The sequence below is a fragment of the Apium graveolens genome, chromosome 4 (genome assembly GCF_009905375.1).
Source record: "Apium graveolens cultivar Ventura chromosome 4, ASM990537v1, whole genome shotgun sequence".
Classification (NCBI taxonomy): Eukaryota; Viridiplantae; Streptophyta; class Magnoliopsida; order Apiales; family Apiaceae; genus Apium; species Apium graveolens.
The window spans coordinates 3770190-3791841 of NC_133650.1; the positions used below are offsets into that span (position 1 = coordinate 3770190).

A 21652-nucleotide genomic window follows, 5' to 3' on the forward strand; every position below is an offset into this window, starting at 1 on the left:
TGCTTCTACGCTTAACTTGACAAAATTGAGATCTATGGCTAAGATACCGAGTGCAATAGTTCACATGTTTAATTCGAGTAATCCTAAAAAAAATGAATTTATGATTATGCCTCTGTCGCTTAAATGCGGTTTACCTTGATTCACGTGGTTTGCAGGCTATTGCGTGAGCCCGTAGGATTTACCCAGTGCACACCCGAAGGATAGCGGCTGCGGGTTACCTACAATAAAAAAAAAAAGAAAATACTAATCGACTCCAAATACTAATTTTGCCCCGTAAATATATATATTTGTCCCTTCGACTGTTTCGGAATACTGGTTCAGCCAAGTTTCAACCAGTTATCCAGTTCCCAATACTAATTTTGTCAGGTAAATATATATATTTCTCGTTTCGACTGTTTCGGAATACTGGTTCAGCCACCGGGATGTTCCGATAAGTGCATATATGCTCTGATGCTATCTGTTGCCGAAAGTGAGTACTTTGCAGTAAAACAGTGGGAAACAAAGCAAAATAAGCAAAAACATCATCTGATTGCTTTAAAGATTCACTTCATAAGTTAATTACTTAATTCCCATCTTAATCAAACAAATTGACTAAACTATGTGTAATTAAGGAAGGCAAAAACTATCTAATCCATCGGTTTCGTGAGGAATAAACTGTACCGCTGGTAATACATATTCCTTGTAAAAAGTATATTAATTATTATTCTTGCAATTAGTTTAGTAACTAATTTATCAAAATTGAGGAATAGATTCACTTAAAAAGTGACAAATTCTCTACAACCACTTGTACTGTTTTGGTCCTTCACTTTGTTGTCTACAAAATTTAGGGCGAGTGTTGTTGAAAACTGCTGTGTTGTGAGAAAAAAGTGCGTGTGAAAAAAGTGCTTTCAGAAAAATTAGATGATTGTTAGGTAATTTTTTTTTTAATTTATGTATATGATGATTTTGCTAACAACAATTTTTAGACAAAAACATTTTTTCTGATAACAGTTTTTAAAATTTATTAAATATTTTTCTGATTATTTTTTAGCAAAATGCTGCTATAATTGTCTGTAACAACAATATCAAACGAATCCTTATACTTTTTAAGCCACCCCATTGTCTACTGCTACTCAGTTTCATAGATTTGTGATGAATTTAAGCCTTGTATTGAGTCATTGCATTATACCATTGACTCAACTCCAACAAATTTGCATCACATATTCAGATTTTTATTCTTCATTTCCTTTCTTTTGCAGACCATTTTAAAAGTTCTTTTGTGTCTTTGCCCTTTTTCCCTAAACATTTCGGTAATACAAATTTATCATCTCTCAATCAAACATATAATATTTTGAACAACGATTTCGTATCATTTTGAATTTTTTTTCATAATTTCAACCTCGTATCATTTTTGTGATACAAATATTTCGAGATAACTTCCTATTTATCAGATAATTTATCCATTAAGGTATCAATTTTTTTGACAATTATCTACTATACGTATAAATTGTGTATGGACCATTCGGGCCTCTTCTAAACCATAATTTCAATTATTTTGAAATGAAAGTAAAATTGTATATGATCTATCATTCCCGGACACTGTCTAAACGTTATTTATTTGATATAATTGATTGATTGATTAATAACTTTCAAGACGGAAATTAACGTATAGATGCAGTATTTCATGCTTGTTCAAAACGTGTTCACATTTATCAGATTTTAAAAATACTCTAATTAAAATTTTACTCCCTTAACTCCAAATTCATGGTGATTTTGTAAATTAAAAATAATAAAGGTAAAAATAATTGATATCCAAAACAGTTATAAAATATTATTTGTGGAAAATTTATTTTTTAAATCAAAATAAATTTCTCCAGCATTCATGTAGTAAGAGGAATGTTGGGGTCAAATTGGGGTAAAAAATGAGTTTCAAAATAAAATGTTCTGTTTTTTTTTAATATTTTAATCCATGAGATTTACGTGACATGAAATATGTTGTCAATGTTTTGGAGTTCATGGGTACCTGGTGTTTCTCAACTGATAAATCTATTTTACTTGATTTAAATTTAATAAAAAAATTGTTAAAATACGTTGAATCAGTTTTGTACTCCGACTCCGAAAAATTTCAATTGTGTGAAATTTTATAAAGGTGTAGGGTCAATTTCGGAGACAAAGAGACAGTTCAAGCCCCAGACTTTATATAAATCTCCATGAGTTGATGCAATCAAACGGCAGGCTCTTCTCTTTCTCACTCGCTCACAACACATAATTTACATATCTCTCTCTCTCTCTCTCTCTCTCTCTCTCTCTCTCTCGCTCACAAGTCACAACACATAATCACACCTCTCTCTCTCTCTCTCCCTCTCCCTCTCTCGCAACACATAATTCACACACTCTCTCTCTCTCTCTCTCTCTCTCTCTCATATTACTACAAGATCTAAAAATCTAGCTTAACAATACTTGTAATAATAATCTATCCGAATAAAACACATGAAGAAAAGCGGTGTTATAGTTGATGGAAGCTTCATTTACGACAAAGAAACACAACTGACTGTCCGTAAAACATGTCTTTTCTTCCCCGGCGATGGCTTCACCGTCTATGATTGCTCCGGCCAACTCGTTTTCCGCGTCGACACTTACGCTACCGATGCTAGTCACCGCTCTGAACTCGTCCTCATGGACCCTTCTGGCCGTTGCCTCCTCACCGTCCGCCGCAAGGTACTCTCTCATTAATGCCGTTACATTTCTATAGTAATATTTTCGCACCGACACTCACATAAATCTCGATAAATTTTTGTGCATCTCTAGTTACATCAACACTCATCAAATTCCGATTAATTTTATGTGCATCTCTAATTATATCGGCCCACGGATAATTTCAATAATTTTTTGTGCATCTCTAGTTTGAACGAAAAGCGGTCAATATATTTTGTAACATAATTTGTACTAAGAATTTTTGACAATTGTATTTTCGCAAATTTATTCGTATTATCTTTCATTTGGTTTAATATTAAAATTTAGGTATTTTTTCATAAATACCTAAGTTACAAAAAATATTTGGAAAAATACGGATCAAATCTCATATGTAACCGTTTAAATCTCATATTCAACCCGCGTCCGTATTTTTACAAATATTTTCATAAATAGTGATATTTTTGATAAATTTCCTAAAATTTAGGTACAAGTTACATTTTTTATCAATTTAAATAATTTTATTCTCACGTTAAAATGGGTTCTATTCTCGACAGAGGCCGAGTTTGCATCAAAGATGGGAAGGATTTCTAGGCGAGAGAATGGACGGACAAAAGCCAATTTTCAGCGTGCGAAGATCGTCAATAATCGGACGATCAAGTGTGACAGTTGAGATGTACAACAATCCAGGCGTAGAGTATCAAATTGAAGGATCATATGCGCAGCGGTGTTGCATAATTTACGATACGGATAAAAAATCAGTGGCTGAGATTAAACGTAAAGTGGATTGCACCACCAATGTGGTGCTTGGAAAAGACGTTTTCTCGTTATTTTTGAAGCCTGGATTCGATGGTGCATTTGCTATGGGACTAGTTCTTGTGCTTGATCAAATCAACGGTGATGATCATTCGGATGATGATAGTGGGCCCGATTTGGACACTGCGAGTGAAGATTCGCACAAGTCTTCTTAAATTTTTGTGGTGTAAATATTGAGTACTTTTTTTTAAGTATTTTAAAATTTTAATTATGTAATTTGAGATATGTGGGGTATTTTAAGTAAGTGTTTTAAAGGGTTTTTTTTAGGCCCTTATTGAAAAAGGTGTCCGATTATCTTATTTTTCGAAAGAGCAACGTTACATATTCAAAAAAAAAATAAAATATTTTTGATATGATATGTATGATTTTTTTAATTCGTGATATTCATAGTAATATACGAGGGGCTCATTTCATTTACGAGTGAATATCCGATAGTATATTTACAACTCATCATTCAGGAACGATTTTAGAAACCGTTTTCATTCAGGAACGATTTTAGAAACCGTTTTTGAGACTCTAATCTTTATGTTTTCGAAAATAAGTATATATTAAAAATAATGCTAATTTTTTTGCACTTTGGTGTAAAATCTTTTATATAAATCTTGATTTTTGAGTTTTATGATCTTCAATTGGTTATAAAATGGTAGGGAAGATAATTGAGTAGTCATGGAGATTGCATAAAAGTTGATGACGAAAGAATCCATTCTTGCTCTGCCCACCTTTAGAGTACAACCTCTCATCCATGTTTGTGTATAATTTCTCAAAATACCCATGTTTCTTAATCTCTCTCCGCCAACTCATCAGGCCATATTACTTTTTAGCTTTGTCATCTTTATTTTATGTTAAATAGTACTCCAAGCATGTGAGCATGTCAAAACAACTGTATATAACTTTTATATTTAATATATTCCTTATATTAGTATCATCATATTTTATAGAGTAAAGTTCTATGGAGTCCACCTTTAATTGGAGTCCTCGGAGTCCATATATGTTCTGCAAGTAAAATATAGCTTAAAATATTGCAAAACATATTATTTTTCGACAAACATCACTATTCTATCAAAAATCTTGTAGATTGCATACATTTTACAAGCAGAACATTGCAAAAATATATATTCTACAAAACATGTTTAGTTTGCAGAACATAAATGTTCATGTTGCAGAACATATTGCAGAACATACATATTGTACCGTAAATATATGAGATTTGCATGATTTTGTTGAAGTTATGCTATTTGTGTAACATGTTTTGCAAAATAACACGTTTTACAATATATTTTATTTGGAGAACGTAGATGGACTTCGAGGACTCCGATAAAAAGGTGGACTCCATAGAACTCAGCCCATATTTTATAATATATATTGTATATTAAATGTAATATTTAATTATTTAAAATTTAAACTAAATATGTCACTAAATGTATTTAAATTAAAACATAATATAAATTAACTTAAATATTAAAATGAAAATACTTCACATAAACTTAAAAGAAAATATATTACACAAACACTCAATTATTAAATACTAATGATCATATTGAGGACATCGTGAATTACGTCTTGTATGTCCTTCTTGTCCGCATCGTCCACAAACTATCACTTTTCGAGGATTGTCCATTTCAGTTCGAATACGCGAGCTTTGACCCCTTTGACCACGCTTTTTTTTTACCCTCCTCATACCTTCATCAGCAATGAGAAACCCATACATCTCCCAATTATTTGCTAGTGGAAATGTCCAATATGCTTGATTAGGGATTGGGTTAAACTCGTATTTCCACATATCACATAGTGTTGATAAATTGTGATAAGGTTCAATATAGTGCTGCCAATTTAGGTTGCATGCCAAACATCCTGCCACAATATGTGAACATGGAAAATGATATCTGCTACATTTTCCACAAGAACAAAAGCCCCTAGATACATCCACATTATGCCTGTTACCACCTTTCCAAGATCCATTTTTAGTTCTATATTGAGCAGTAATAACTTCAAAGACTCTTCTTTGTTGATTGTAAGAAATCACCCTATGTGCCGATGCTTTTTGCTCAATAATTTCAAATAATTTCCTTGATTTTTTGCAATAAGTTTGACCATTTTGAAGGTCCTCTAAAGTCTGAGTTCGTCGTTGTGCAACTAATTTCACAGATCGATAATATATATACTCTACCATTGCTGTGACCGGTAGAAATCGAGCAGAACGTAAGAGCCCGTTGAAACTTTCAATCATGTTTGTTGTTGCTTGGCCATAACGACAACCTCCATCATGAGACATAGTCCACATCTCTAATGGAATCTTACGCAACCATCTTTCTGCATCAGGATTAAGCTCCTTGATTTGTTCCATTGCTGCCTCAAATTTTCGTAATTGAGAAGTATTTCCAGCTACCCAACATAACATCTTCAAATGTGCACCTGGAAAAGCTGAACAAAAATTGCTACGTACATGCAACAAACAAAATCGATGTATACCCCACTCACCAGTAAAGCCACTTTCTTCCCTTTTCATGGCTTCAATAATTCCAGCATGTCTGTCGGAAATAATACATACACCCATAAATATCTGATATTGCCTTTTGCTTTCCCATCCACGCCTTTTTATAACTAACATGATAGTTATACATTGCTGTAATTTGACTCTGAATGATATTCACCTTTAGATATGGACTTTCTGTAATCTAATTAACAAAAAGATGAAAAAATAATCAATAACATAATATAAAGTGAACACAAATAAAAATATAATGAACTTATAATTATACTTACTTGTTGTTTTATTACATTTGCAATCATCCTAGATGAAAGTTGTTGGTGATCTCTTTGAAGTGTTCTAAAAAAGCAATTATGTTTAGTAGGCAATTTTGTGGTCACGAATAAACCAGATCGCTTTGATTTCATGACTCGAATCCTCCACGGACAATCTTCCACAACACATTTGGCTTCATATCGCGTTGTATCACTTTTAGTAACATGGTAATTTCTAGAACTTTTTATGTGATTTTCTTTTATAGCACTTACAGCAGCTTGCTTATCTGTAAAACATTGACCTTCAAATAATTCATCATCAAGTGAGTTAACATTTGAACAATTACCTAAATTATCATTGATCTCTTCAGTTCTGAACCAAGGAGCAGTTGGAATATGTTCATCATCATTGTCGGTGCTATGATCTGAGTCATCTTGTTCGTCATTGTCTGTTTCACCGCCTTCAGATTCATTCACTTCCGGCTCATAATGATAATTTTGATCATCATCAGCACCACTTAAATTATATATTGCATTTGATCTTGCAATTTCGTTAAGAAGAGTAGTATGATCCATCTGTTATAAAGAAAACAAGTATTAGTAATAAATGATAAGAAACATGAAACTCATAACTACAAAAACTTAAAAATGTACCTGATGAGCATACTTTGATTTGCAGTTTCAAGAAGTTATTTATAGAGAAATTTAACTGAAAAGTTTGATTTAACAAATCACTGAAAAAGTTTGATTTAACAAATCACTGAAAAGTTGGATTTGACAAGTCACTGCAAATTGTTTTAATAATAAATATATATAATTTATTAAATATATATTAAAATAAGTTCTAAAGTAATTTTAATATATATTAATGATTTATTATTTATTTTTATGTTTTTAATTTAAATACGTGACATATTTAGTTTAAATTTTAAATAATTAAATATTATATTTAATATACAATATATATTATAAAATATGATGATACTAATATAACGAATATATTAAATGTAAAAGTTATATCCGTCGTTTTGACATGCTCACATGCTTGGGTACTGTTTTAAGATGACAAAACTAAAAAGTAATATGGCCTGATGAGTTGGCGGAGAGAGATTAAGAAACATGGGTATTTTGAGAAATTATACACAGACATGGGCATTATGAGAAGTTGTACTTTAAAGGTGGGCAGAGCAAGAATGGATTCGATGATGAAATGTGTGTGTTCGCTCAACAAGAACAACATGGGTCCATTTTTAAGCAGGAAGAAAGACTTAATTTAATCACTTCTTTTTGTACTAGTTTAGTATGTTGCGGTATAATTTGAGCACACCATATTATTATGCAAAATAGAGATGCAGAACAGGTTAATTACGCCGGGATTTGATTGGTCCTTAAAAAACCCGGACTTTAACTGAAATGAACTTTTCGGGTTTTGATTTTAATAGGGCCGGGCCGTACTTTTCGAAAATATCAGAGCCTGTTTGGGCCCTCGAAGCGGTCATCATCGGGTTTTTTTTCGGACCGGACTTTTTCTGAAGACTAAATATGTTAACAACTAAATCATCGTAAAATGTATTAGTTTGCATTAAATTTTTTATGAAAATAGTACTTTGTTGAAAATGTTTAAATTTGGCAAAAAATAAACATGTTTATCAATGTTATTCAAATATATATATAGTGTACTAATTATATCTTCCTTTATTAATCCTACAATAAATTATATAAATAATATTATTAATCACGAATATGTATATATATATGTGTGTGTAAAATATTATTTATATTTATAGTAAATATAAATTCATAAATATATAATAAAATATATTATAATAATCAGATTTTGACAAGGTTTTTTCAGGCTTTTAAGCGGGTCGGACCAAAGATCGGGTCATGCCAAAACCCCGGTTTTTAATCTGGTTGGGCCGGTTTTTGCCTAAAAATATAGGATCCGTCGAGGCCACAAGCTTAGGCCGGAACCGGACCGAGCTTGACCGGGTTTTGACTGGACCGGTTTTTGACCGGGTTTTGTGCATCTTTATGCAAATATATAAATATCAGTTGACTCCACTTTTCCGAATTCCGATTACTCCAAAATTGAATGTATCGGCGATATATATTTAATCGAGTATTCAGTTGACTGATTACGCGAATGCTTGAGCTGAAAATTAATAATCAAAATATTGGCGAAATTAAAAAATGTAACCGAGTCGAGCTATTTTTCAATAAACTTGACCAATGATAAAATTTGTTTACAAATTGTGCGAATACTAGGTCACTGAGATATAATGAAACAACTTTGAATTGAAGATAATTTATTAAATGGAATGGGCACTCATGTATTCGTATAAATAAAGTTATGGTTTTTCGATTGTATGCCGATAAATAAAAAATAAATACTGAAATCTATAAATTTAGACCCTTTTAATTGATTTTTTTATCTTAATAATGATAAATCTCTGCATACATAAAATTATACCGATTAAAATGGTCTCTGTTTATAAATTTTAATATTTATCGTGTGTCCAAATTAAGTGCAACATTGTTATTTTACCATTTTCACTGCATTATTTTGAAAAAAGTTTAGATATCGAATTTAGTATCCGAACACAATTGATATACTATTCCGTGCAACAAAAATAAAAAAGAAAAAAAAATTAATATCATTAGTACCAACTGTATTAAGCTAATCCTCTGAAATTTACGAAATGACAATTAACCACTTTAAGAAACTTACTATTTCAAGAAACCTTTTGTGCGGTTTACATTCCTAATCTTACCGTGAGATATTGGTAACCAAACTTGTGTTACTTCTTAATTTTGACGTTATCTAGAAGAGGGGAAATATTGGTATCTTATTGTTTGGTCATTTGCTTTTGAACAAATGGAGTTGTTGCTTATTATAAAATTAGTTTACAAAATTGAAATTTTATTTTAGTACAACAATATTTGGATAAATCATTAGGTTGGTCGAAATAGGACGGTCACTTTTGTTAAGAAATCAATTATTTTTTAATATTTCCTTTTAAGTTTGTCCTTTGATATTTTTTGATAATTAGTTGTACATGTGTCATGCAAGAAAATATATATTCCAACAAATCTCGAGAACGATGTTAAATATTGGGGCCGACACTGATAGCAAACAATACAAACCATCGTATAAGATATTCATCATTTTAGGATAAAAATTTTCAAAAGATAATATACTAGCGAATAACTTGTAAATGAAAATATAAACGGGGTTTTTAACTTTAAAGTTGATTAGATCGTATGACTCGTCTCGCTTTTCTAGAATGTAACAAGAACAGTTAAATAATTGATTATACGATTTATTCAAAAATAAATGCTAAAAAATTCTTAATTTTAAGGATTTGATTAAAGATTTCACTAATAAAAATGCGAGGACGATAATTGATTTTTTAGTCGTGAGTTATCATTTATTTTATTAGGTTCTCAAATGAGTTTCTGATTTCCCTGTAATAAAAGTTTAGCATATTTTCAATTCAATTTTATCAAAAATTTAGGAAGCGGAAATTTTCTTTTATACAACATAAGATATCTCAAAATTCAAGACTTGTTTTAATAGAAGAAAAATCACTACTACAAATAAATGATTTTGAATATGTGAAAATATTCAACCAATTTGTCTAGAAAAAGGTACTACTAAATACAAGTGGTCCGATGATTGAGATCGACAAAAAAATATCAACCACTAGCTCATCTAATAAAAGAAAAAAATACAAGAAATTATAGTTTTTGAGGCACGTTTTATGATTATCATTAATTTCCTAAGTAATCAAAATTTACAAGAAAGCCAAAAGAACCTCGACCATTAATTAATTGAAATTGATGTGCAATTAAAGGGTCATTATCTTATCTGACCAAACATTTATTGGTTATGATAAAATTAAGGAAAGAAGAAAAAAACATTTTCTTATCTTCTTTATCATGCACCATTGATTTACTATTAATTTAGTGTGTGTGCCACACATTTGTAGACATTTTTAGTTTGAAATCATTTATTATTTACCAACTTTTGTTGAGAATGTTTTTTGGTACTTTCTTATAAGGTTAGTATCTTTTTTTTTCCATTAAATTTGTAAAAAGTGTACCTAATACTACATATATGACCCACTTACATGTAAATTTATTTTTGACAAAATTCGAATTCTGGAATTGACACATATAAAATTAATTGGATTGATACGACCCCGGTCATATGTCAATTTACTTTTGACAAAATTCGAATTCTCAAATTGACGGTTTGTAAAAGTAAATGAAACTTAAATATGCGAGACCTCTCGGTGTGAGTAGTTGATTTTAATTATTTCTTTGAAGAAAAAACTTTTCCTTCTTGTCTTCTTTTTGGTTATAAGTTCTATTTATTTTTATTTTTTGAATTATAAATTGACATTTTAAAAAGCATGAGAGAATACGAGAATATAACCCCAACAAGAAAATCTTTGACACAGGTATTATACATTTTTTATACACTTTTTAATTACTATTGTGGAACGTTTGATGGATAGTTGTTGATTCCGGCACCTTTCATTCAATCTCCATTCAACTTGTTAAAAACATGAAACATAATAGTAATGTTTTTGTGTTGGATGAGAAGAAAAATTAGTTTAGGTGAAAATTAAAGATATAAAGCAGAGTAATATTAAGAGCAATGTTAGAGTTCAAAGTTGATCATAAAAATGTTCTTAGAATTGTCTTTTTTTAAACAGAGAGGCTCATATTAATACACGTGATATTCAGTTAATTTAAAAAAGAGAGACCAACAGTTAATTAACACTTATTATTTGAAAATTGTTTGGAGAATAGATTTAATAGCTCCAACATTTCTCTAATTTTAACTAGATGAAAAATATTAGAGGGACAAAATTGAATCCCAAAATAATTACAAAATCTGAATTTTATGTATTCACACAAATATAACCAATTAAATTATTTCATAGTCATTCATGTCATCTCATTTTACATTTTTTTTGCATTTAGCATTGCTTTAAATATAGAGTACTGCTAGGTGTACAAAATTTTTGTACAGAATGATATGACACTTGATGTGGTTGGTGTTGTTGATGTGAATGCAGAGATCATTTCAATTAAAATCCACCACATGACATTACATACAAAATTTTGTACACAATTCTATATATCAAACATTTTTCTTAAATAGATCGTAGGTGACATAAATTTATATTCTTTATTATCCAGAAATGAGTGCAAATATGGTGGATAATTGTTTAATGGGCTTAGTCTTGAAGGTTCAGTAACATTTCTTATCGTAAAAAAATAAGCTAAAATGAATGAGTACATTATCTTTACAAATTTCCGGAAACATCAATATTAATTTGTAATACAAGAATGTATATGGTAGAACCATAGAACTAATGACACCTGAAGTTAGTCAGGCTGATGAATAGTATTTACATCATAAACAGAATCACAGCTACGGAACAGCTTGCGAAAATCATCGATGATAAGGAAGATCCAAGCAAACCTTGAAGGCCCTTCCCCTACAAAAATGTACAACAAATAAGCATGCATAGATGTAAATGTTAGAAAGTATAAGATCTTTTTCGAGTCTTCCTGTAGCACCTTAAGTTTTTAGACTGACTGGTTAGTTAACATGGTATCAGAGCTCGGTATAGGGAGAGACTCGGATTCGATTGAGGGGAGTGTTAAAAAGTATAAGATCATGTTGACATACCTTCATTGATAGAAATGATGATGATGCCGAAGAAGGCACTAGTCCAGTAAACCCGATATCGTAGGCAATGCTTCCATCAGCCTTAAACAATCCAAAGTTTCTCTCAGAGGTTGGACCAGGCTTCTGATTTTCATTGAACAATGCAAAAACATATGCCTTCACAGGTGTTTTTGGTCTAGATGGAGTGCCCTTCCTTTTCAGTAGTTTTTTACGCAAATTACCATTATATGTCTTGGCATTTTTAACGCTAGCTCCTACTTCATTGGCATCACCACGAGACGCCCAGCCTGTTTCTGAAACTATAACCTCTGTTTTTCCAAATCCAGCTTTCTCCAAGGCAGCATATGCTGCATCTATTTGAGCATCAAACATGTTATCGTAATGCAGTTTACTCTTTGCGTCGTAAACCCCTTTATTCTTCTTGAAAAGGGCGTATTTGATATCAATGGTTACAGGGTCACTGACGTAGGCAAGAAAAGGGTAAATGTTCATATAAAAAGGGCTATGAATTTGCGAGAAGAATTGCAGAAGTGGTTTCATGTAAGGAAGAACAGTGTCCTTAAAAACACCGTCAGACGGAGGGTAAGAATCTGCAAAAACTGCAGCAGAATGTGGGCTTGAAACTTCAACTTGTTTAGCTAAATTCAGTCTTTCTAGAGCACTGTAAACATTTTTAACTGCTGGAAGCAACGCTTCCATTAGCCCTTCATCACCACTTCCCAGTATTTCATTTCCAACAGCCACTCCTCGAATTTTTGTGCCAGGAACAAATGCTTCTACGTTTTCTTTGACCCAAGTCATTGCACGATCCTCGCTCCCACCAACGTCCTTCACGAGTCCATTATTGAGTCCTATAATGATCTCGATTCCTGATCCTTTAAAGGCTTCAAGAACTGAATGTTCTGAATCATAGATTCTGACATTCCTTATTCTCGCTGCCTTTAACAGAGTCACTACGCTCTCAGGTGCTGGTATATTATCCGCTAGCCTCCCATAATTTACTCCATAAGTACCTATGAATGCATCCACCGTTGAATCTGCACATAAAACCAAACATATGAGAATAACTTCAAATGTGACACGTTAGAGCGACGTTACTAATTAGGACAGAAGGAGCATACAATGCGGAAAGGCAATGGAGAATGTAACGAAAAACCAGATGAGAAAAGAAGAGGAGAATGCCATTTGCTTGATGTTCAAATTGAGTGCAGAAAACAACTTCATTTGTAGAGAAAATGAATTAAGATTTTGAAACTGTTTTTCGATAGGTGCATGCAATGCTTTAGTTTAAGGTCTGCTGTAGATTCCAAAACAAAAACCAGAAAATGAAATTTGATCAAACTAGATCCCTAAGATAAGTTAACTAAATTCTGGTTAGAAAGTTTAGAATAGATTCTGACTTTAAGAAATCTTTCTGCATCTCAAAGTATACCTTTCCACTTTCTGTTTTTGGTACAAGTTTATGTGATCTTCATCTTTCTTTTTTGAAGAGGAACACTTCAAGTATCATTCCTTAAATTACATTGATGGTTGAACATAGGACTGGAAAGTGGAAAAGGTGGGTTTTGAACTTTGGCCTTGCCTTGGGATTTAGGTAACATATGCATATTCAGTCATGTTTCATAAATTCAAATACATTACATTAAGTTTACTTGTATATTGTAATCTTCCGTTGATAACCAGGTGTTTGGACCCGTTTATACGCACCTCTATATTGTAATCTTTTTTTGATAACCGGGTGTTGGGACCAGCTTACACGCATCTCGACTATTTCTGGAAACAAATAGCACATCATCCCACTGTCAGGACCACCTACTTAAATTCCGGATATCCACTTGGAATTGAACCTAGATCCTTGGATGGTAAAGCCCTAAAGTACTGTAATCTTCCGAGTGTAATTTGGGGAGCAAGTTATATAAAGATGATATCTTGCGATAAGTGGCCAAGCTGAGGAGCTAACTTGAGCTACAGTTCCGGTTAGAATTCAATTAGTAAAAACAATTCTCATAACTCAGACTTTTTAGTTAAATTTTTTTATCATTGGAGTAGATTTGTCCTTATTTTTTTTAACAAGAATTTTCGTTAAAAATTGTTTATAAAAATTGTTGAACATTGTCCATGGACCTTAAAATCTAAAGACGTACAACATACAATATTATTAACACACTTATATGTGCATAGAATTCAACATTGCTCGTGTCATGTTTCAGTTACTTTTTTAAGACGGTCTTTCTAATGTGTGCCCAAATACATACAATAAACACTAATTCTCATGAATTTGTTATATTTTGATTAGTGGAGTTATTATAAATGCATGGAGGGTCCATCAATATTTATGATTAGAGAACCAATCAAAATGGACCAAACTCACGAGAGTTAGTGTTTATTGTGTGCCCTTGGACACATATTAAAAAAACCGTTTCTAAAATCACAGCCATAAACACTGAATCTGCAGCAACTAGTCCACTTGGGTGTCTAAAAAACGAGGAAAGTAGTTCACTCGAATTTAGTAGGTAGACCAATTGATCAAAGTGAGCGGTGCAATTCCTGAACTCAATGGATGAAACTACAGTTCCAAAATAAAATATTAGGGAAAAATATCGAGTTTATCACTCGTTTCATCCAAATATATAAAACTTGTTATTACTTTTCGGTTTGATTCAATTTGATTATTAAATTGAAAATTTGTATCAAATAAATCATCTGTCAATGACTAAAAGAGTATATTCAATCAAGAATTTGAAAGATTTTTTTGAATTGTTAAAATCAAGAGGTATTCAATTAGGATTTTAAAAAATCCTTTAAAATATGATGGTATTTAATAGAGATTATAAAAAGTCTTTTAAAATCTGAGTGTATTCAATTTAGATTTTAAAAATTCTACCAAAATCTAGCGGTATTCAATTTAAATTTTTAAAAATCCATCAAAATCTGATGGTATTCAAAAGTGTGTGCATTTTTTTTTATTTGAAAATCTTGTAGATTTTGATGGATTTCCTAGTTCATTTTTAATCTTTTGAAATCTCTTTAAAATACATAAGATTTTGAAGAATTATATGTTAAAAGCAGGTTTGTAAATCGGAAAACGGAACTAATTGTTGAAGGTACCAATTCATGATTAATCAATAAACTAGAAACTAATCGGAAGAAAAAAAATCAAATCTACATTTCGTACCGGTCGAAGAATTATAACGATTAGTCGGATTTTAAAATTCGAATCGGCTGCGTATCTTGTAAAGGACTAAAATCAAAATATTCAGTCGGGCACTTTTAGAACCCTGATCAATGGTACAAGTGATCTTCTCTACAACCCTGTCCACAAATCTATCTATTCTACTTCAAATTATCGTAACAACGAGCGCCCACGAGTCCACAAATATATCTATTCTACTTAAAATTATCGTAACAACGAGCACCCATGCCCTTCCTAAATCCGACCCTATGTACCGCGCAACAGAGCTCATACCGGATACGTATTTCACATATGGAACTGAAACTATCATTTATTCATAATAAGCAGTCACAAGTCAAAATTTTATTCCAGCTTATTTTACAAGAGGAGGTGAGGCCTGCTAAAACATTAGTTTGCTATGTCAATAGTACCATGGGATGATGCCTGCAACTAACTTGGTAAAGTTTAACACTAGTGATAAGGCACATATTAGACTAATTAGGTCGCAGTTACCCGCATCCAACCAGATGATCCTTCAAAGAGGTTTGATTCGGAATTATTAAGATTCTTTCCCTTGTCGTTTTCTTCTTCCTCATCCTCATCCTCTTCGGCATCCCAAAGAAACCGAGCATATGAAGCTAGAACAAAGCTGCAGGCATAAACAGCAAGCCTTATTAATCGGGATCCCAACTAGCCCTATTAAAGTTTCAAAAATGAAGGATTTTATTTATATCCAGGTTCCCTCGAATATTCAGCAACCATGTCAAGGATCTTAAACATTGGTCCATGCCAAATTCTCATCTTATGACAAATCAAGTAGCAAGACTTTAATTGTGTTCATGTCTTAAGACTCATGAATATCACAAACAATCTCAGCATGAAATTATATGAAGTACCCGGACTACTCATTTTGATGTTTTAAAACGTATGAATATCAGAAACAATATAATCTCCATTGGCGTAAGTACTAGCAAAATATCAAAGTTCCGGTACTTGATGAGTAAAGCATATATAGAGGAGCTATGTTTCATACCAGTCATCCGGGTCACTTTTAACAGCCTGATCAAAATAGGTCTCGGCACGCTGAGCATCCTTATGTGTTTGCCATATTAGATCAGCATAGAGCGACAAAACATTGGCATCATTCGGGTTCGCCAGAATTGCTCTCCCACAGTACTCCTCTGCTTTAACAAAATCTCCTCTTACCTGTTCAACAAATTATTCAATTAGATACATAAATTCATCTTAATACACACAATCCTAACATCCATGCCGAGTTACATGGTCCACTGACACACCGTGAAATGCTAGAGGTCCCAAAGGTAAGACATATCAGTATATCGTGTGTCAGTGGATCATGTAAAACAAATACTTCGGGACCTCTAGCATTTCTCTAAACAATTAAACATAAAATACATATCTAACAATAATTCAAGCTAAAAATTTCATCAATCCTAACCTCCATACCGAATTACATGGTCCACTGACCCGACATGCTAGAGGTCCAAGACATATACCATAACAGTATATGGTGCGTGTCAGTGGACCATGTAAGCTAAATATTTCGCTACCTCTACCACTACTCTAAAACATAAATATCTGTATCTAAAAATAATTAGTACTAAAAAAATACGAAATAAGTACCTCTTTAAGAAACTTAGCATAATTGGAAAGCAAGAGAGAATTGCCAGGATTAGCTAGAATCAAATTGTTATAATAAGCATCAGTAGCATCTAAACCCGACCCGGATCCAAACCCGTCACCTTTCCCACCACCACTAACCCGTTTACAACCACCATCATCACCGCCGCAGCCACCACCTACCACCAAAGTCTGCAAGGCTCTGGTATCTTCTTCATTGGCAGAAACTTTTTCTAATCCGGAGCTCCATGAAGGCTTCTCGGGTTTCTTGGGCTTGGGGATGTGAGAAGATATGGGAGATGATTTGGAAATGGGTCGCGTTGGAGAGTCGGGTGAGAAGGAAATGGATCGGGTTCTGGAGAGATGAAGAGTGGTGGAGTGGTGATCAGGAGAATTAGATGGTGAGGAGTCTTTAGAGGAGGTGGAGGATAGCCATGAGTTTAGTATTGGACTTGATGAGCTTCTCATTAGCATGGCGAGAGAGAGAGAGAGGGAGGGAGAGATAGAGGGAGAGATAGAGGGAGCGAGAGAGGGAGAGAGAGAGAGAGAGAGAGAGTCTGCTTTGATTAAACGTATTTTACAGGAGGTATATATATACAAGAGCCTAACAGGGTCTTTGCCTAAAAGTGCTGATGCCCGTGAATTGCAACAGGTTTAGGTGGTGTTAACCAAACAATTAACATACAAATTTCCCCTTAGATTTAGCCAAACAATCATGATACCTTTACTTTTCTAAAAATCAGTCGATTCAAACATACATTCGAGTAAGTACTCGAAAATTTAAAATAAGTTTGTTTTAGTTTATGCGTATATTTGGCTGCTGAAAATAATTCAAGCTTGTTCTATGTTAAATAATTTATTTGACATTTTAAACTATTTTAAATAATAGGTTAAATCTCAATATAGTCACTAAACTAAAGGACATATATCAAAAAACGGACTCTAGTTATCGGCATCTCATTTGCACCACTTTAGTTAAGAGTAATGACAACCCCGTTAGTTAGCGATGTTGACTTGACATAAATGTGTTGACTTTAACGAACTGACAATTGGAGAGAGCTTGCAACACGTTGATGGTCCTTCCGAATCCAGTAGTCAAAACAGTTTTCATTCAGTAATCAAATAAATTTCTTTATTTTAAATATAAATTTGTCTTTTAAAATTTATATAAAAAAATTTATTATAATTTAAAAACAATCGAATTTGATAACTTTAAAATTAATTTTTTTTTTGAAAAGACATAACAAAATATTTAAAAATAAATAAAGACATATTTTTCAAAATTTATATTTAAATTAAAAAATCTACTAATCCTATCGCGGAGGCCGGTAAGTAGGCTTTTCTTTGCTACCAGTACTTGAGAGGCTTTCAATTCACACCTCCTTAGTGCTTATTTTAAATTATATAAAAATTCAATTTTTTTTTAAAAAAACATTTAGTTTGTTATTTTAAATCATAATTATTTACTTTAAAGTTATAAAAAATTAATAAAAAAGTTGAATAAATTATGAAAATATCTAAAAAATTTCAGTGAATTTTAAGAAAAATGAGAAGGACATATTTTTAATCTAGAAATAAAAATTAAATAGAAAATTGAAATTCACTATAAATAAAAGTGGAATAAAATCTATAAAAACACACGACAATTATATGAGTTATTGGCAGGCAATTTGATCCATCTGAGATCTTATAAAATATAAAGGTGTTGGAAATTTTTTGGATAATTAAAATTAGCTTATTTAGACTCCACGTGCGATTTCAAATCACATAATTCTGTCCACCTGTAAATGATAATAATGATAAAACAAATTCCGTCGAGTCAACAAGCCATTACTAACAATCAACTTTCTTGACTAACGGTGCTGTCATTATTCTCAACTAGAGTGGTGTAAATGATACCCCGATAACTAGAGTGAGGTTTTTGATATGTGGCATTCAGTTTAGTGATTACTTTGAGATTTAATCTTTTAAATAATTTATGTTAAATAAGTCGAGCTTGGTTTGATAATTATAAACATTTTAAACTATTTTTTTTAAAATTCAAGTCGAGCTTGGTTTATGTTAAATAATTTATTATAAAATTAAATATTAATTAAACAGAAGTATTTTTTATTGTAAAATTTATATCATACGACACACACTGTCGTAATGATTCAAGTTTATGTGACCAACTCGGAATAAAAGATCACGATTCTTACTCCTCGTTTCTGAAATTTAACCAAAAAATATACTAACATGTAGTTCGACTTAATTTGACAATAATACATGCAACAGCCACCCGCGAAACCGACCAACACATCTCTTATTTCGACCGAATAAATTGAATCATTCGAAACCCGAAATGTAATTGGGTTCATTTTATATTAACCTAAATATGGTCCATAATTATGGGAAAAAGGATGCTCAACTTAAAATGCATTCGGAGTGAAATTTCGTAAAACTATCAAAATAATTAGTGCATTTATTTTAAAGAATAAAGTGAAATGAAATGAACGGTAGAGAAAATTTGAGTACTAAACAACAGCAGCAGCAGCACAGGGCACAGTATGGGGAAAGCGTGGGTGAATTGAAAGTTAGAGAGTGAAAGCAGAACTGTGTGGGCCCGACTGCTGACAGATGGCGGGATCAAATATGGGAATGGACCCCACAAGTGAGCGTCCGTACAGTTGGAAGAGAATGGGCATTTGGGTCCCACCCGCCGTCAATAATGGAGGCTAGGCCACTACTAGGCTACTACTAGCACTTGGTGCCTAACCATACGCCCGTGGCAAATTTCCATCGTCACTTGGGCTGCAACGTGAGCGGAGTTTGGATGTTTGTTAAACGAGTTCGAGCCGGAGTTTGAGCTCGATAATTCTTGAAATTATCAGATTATTCAATTTTATAAAAATCGGAATTTGAATTGATTCAAGTCGGAGTTTGAGTTCGAAGTTTATAAAAATCGGAATTTGAATTGATTCAATTTTATTTCTGAAAATTTAGTACTCGAAATGAGTATTCGGAAAATAAATTGAATACTATTTTTATATATAGTAAGTTGATTTTGTTCAAATTTTATAGAAAATATGTTCAAACTTAAAACTTAACTACCCTAGAACATACTACTTGTTTTCATATATATCGCTTTTGTTTGTTAATTTTTTCATTAAAATAAAAAATTATATGATAAAAACTGAATTTTGACCACCGAGTAAAAGTCAAATCACAAGTTTCACTCGGAGTATTCAAAGTTAAAACAAATTTTGAACGATTTTGAAATCGATTACTGGAAAATTGGATTAAAATGAGGTTCGAAAACATGTACTCGAACGAGTTACCGATTTTTAGAATACTCGTTTAAATTAAACGAGTTTATATATCTGACCGAACTCAACTTATCCATGTCGGGGATCACGTGGCTAAGATATAAATTGTGAAAGATTTTGTTTCTTCGACCTGTCCCCAAAAAAAATTATTCTTTGAACAAGACAATTATTCCTAGATTTTTATGTAACAAATTGTTTTGTGAATCCATTTCTCCGATTTACAACAAATTTGGAGTATAAAATAAGATGGTGTGCGGTCAATGTAGTATTAACGACAATTCTCTTTTGTAATATGTTTATGTTTGCATCCAAATTGAGTACAGATTTTGAGGGAGCAAGATAATGAAGATAGCCTAATGTAACATGGTTGTGAACCCCACGTAGACCTCTTTTGATTTTAGATGGCTAGTGATTCGGTCAATCAATTTTGTCATTTTTGTTAAATTTAATCGATAGATTATCTTCCCATTATCGTGTTATTATTCATAATATTATAATAACATCGCTAAAGTTGGTGTACATCCGGGGCCAGCCTACCGCTAATAATTTTGATAGACTCTTGTTACTTTCTCAAATATCTTATATCAAATTTCGTTAAGTGAATTAGGTTATATATTTCGAACATGATTTATAATCGAAAATAGACTTTTTGTTGTGGTCATAAAAAACAGGACTTTGAATCTGGTGCTTCTCTAATTTAATTCAGACCATAACTTTTTATTAAGAAAAATATAATATTTTGTGCTCAAATCATTGTCATTGATACTATTAGAAATGGACATTTTATTTGGATTCTTTCGAAATGGAAAAGGACAAGCATGCTTCTAATTTCCCATGTTCACTAATAATCTCTCAATATCTAATTCTTTTTTTAGAGAATGGCATGAGATAATTGATCTGCCGTTGATATTATTAACTCAAAACAACACAAATTCTCAATTTTATATAGACTATCATTTTTAGCCTAATTAGAGCATTTCCAATGATAATTATAAGAACTATTAGCTAAATTATGATAAATCAGGAATTATGTAAAATTAGCGTAAAACCCGTGCGACGCACGATTGCTTTGAAATTTTGTTATTTTATTATATTTATTTTAATATTTTATTAATTATATTTGTTAAAAAAGTAAGTAATATATTATTTTTAGCTCGATATCATTATATCGACCAACGAATTATTTTTTAATTTAATTTTTTTATCTCAGTTCAATATTATAATTGTTTTGACACCGTCAGTAGTATCTATTATTTTATTTTAGCACGATCACCATCTATATCTACCCAAATACCGTCTCATACTCGTCTACTGTATCCAGTTATATATAATTTTGTTTTAGGGGTTTCATAATTTTTAACGATAATATTATATAAAATAATTATAATAATAAATTAATTAAGTGAGTCAATTAAGTAATTTCAGCAAGTATCAACCGACTATCAAACTTTTAATATTTAGTATAAACCCGAACGATGTAGGGTTGTTTTAAATAATTGTTATTTTAATAATAATAATTTATTAATTATATTTGTTAAACGTGTATATATGTTTGAATAAGTAAAGCATAATACATCTTTTATTTTATCATAATAC

At 31.8% G+C, this 21652-nt stretch overlaps 4 protein-coding genes across 4 annotated transcripts; 1 reads left to right on the top strand and 3 right to left on the bottom strand.

The window, feature by feature from the left end:
• The first annotated feature begins 2221 nt into the window (after window positions 1-2221).
• LOC141717498 (protein LURP-one-related 12-like) lies at window positions 2222-3828 on the top strand. The gene is made up of 2 exons (XM_074519607.1): window positions 2222-2697; window positions 3228-3828. Exons 1-2 carry the CDS (start codon window positions 2470-2472, stop codon window positions 3639-3641), a joined length of 642 nt encoding a protein of 213 aa, XP_074375708.1. The 5' UTR covers window positions 2222-2469; the 3' UTR covers window positions 3642-3828.
• Window positions 3829-5011: 1183 nt separating this feature from the next.
• Window positions 5012-6804, bottom strand: LOC141718197 (uncharacterized). The gene is made up of 3 exons (XM_074520575.1): window positions 6250-6804; window positions 6106-6161; window positions 5012-6014 (listed from the first exon to the last, which is right to left on the bottom strand). Exons 1-3 carry the CDS (start codon window positions 6802-6804, stop codon window positions 5012-5014), a joined length of 1614 nt encoding a protein of 537 aa, XP_074376676.1.
• Window positions 6805-11480: 4676 nt separating this feature from the next.
• Window positions 11481-13232, bottom strand: LOC141716609 (glucan endo-1,3-beta-glucosidase 14-like). Its single transcript, XM_074518795.1, has 3 exons — window positions 13060-13232; window positions 11939-12975; window positions 11481-11744 (listed from the first exon to the last, which is right to left on the bottom strand). The coding sequence occupies exons 1-3, from the start codon at window positions 13160-13162 to the stop codon at window positions 11655-11657; spliced, it is 1230 nt and encodes a 409-aa protein (XP_074374896.1). The 5' UTR covers window positions 13163-13232; the 3' UTR covers window positions 11481-11654.
• Window positions 13233-15425: 2193 nt separating this feature from the next.
• Window positions 15426-17301, bottom strand: LOC141717499 (uncharacterized). The gene is made up of 3 exons (XM_074519608.1): window positions 16755-17301; window positions 16144-16316; window positions 15426-15759 (listed from the first exon to the last, which is right to left on the bottom strand). The coding sequence occupies exons 1-3, from the start codon at window positions 17223-17225 to the stop codon at window positions 15609-15611; spliced, it is 795 nt and encodes a 264-aa protein (XP_074375709.1). The 5' UTR covers window positions 17226-17301; the 3' UTR covers window positions 15426-15608.
• Between the last annotated feature and the right edge of the window lie 4351 nt (window positions 17302-21652).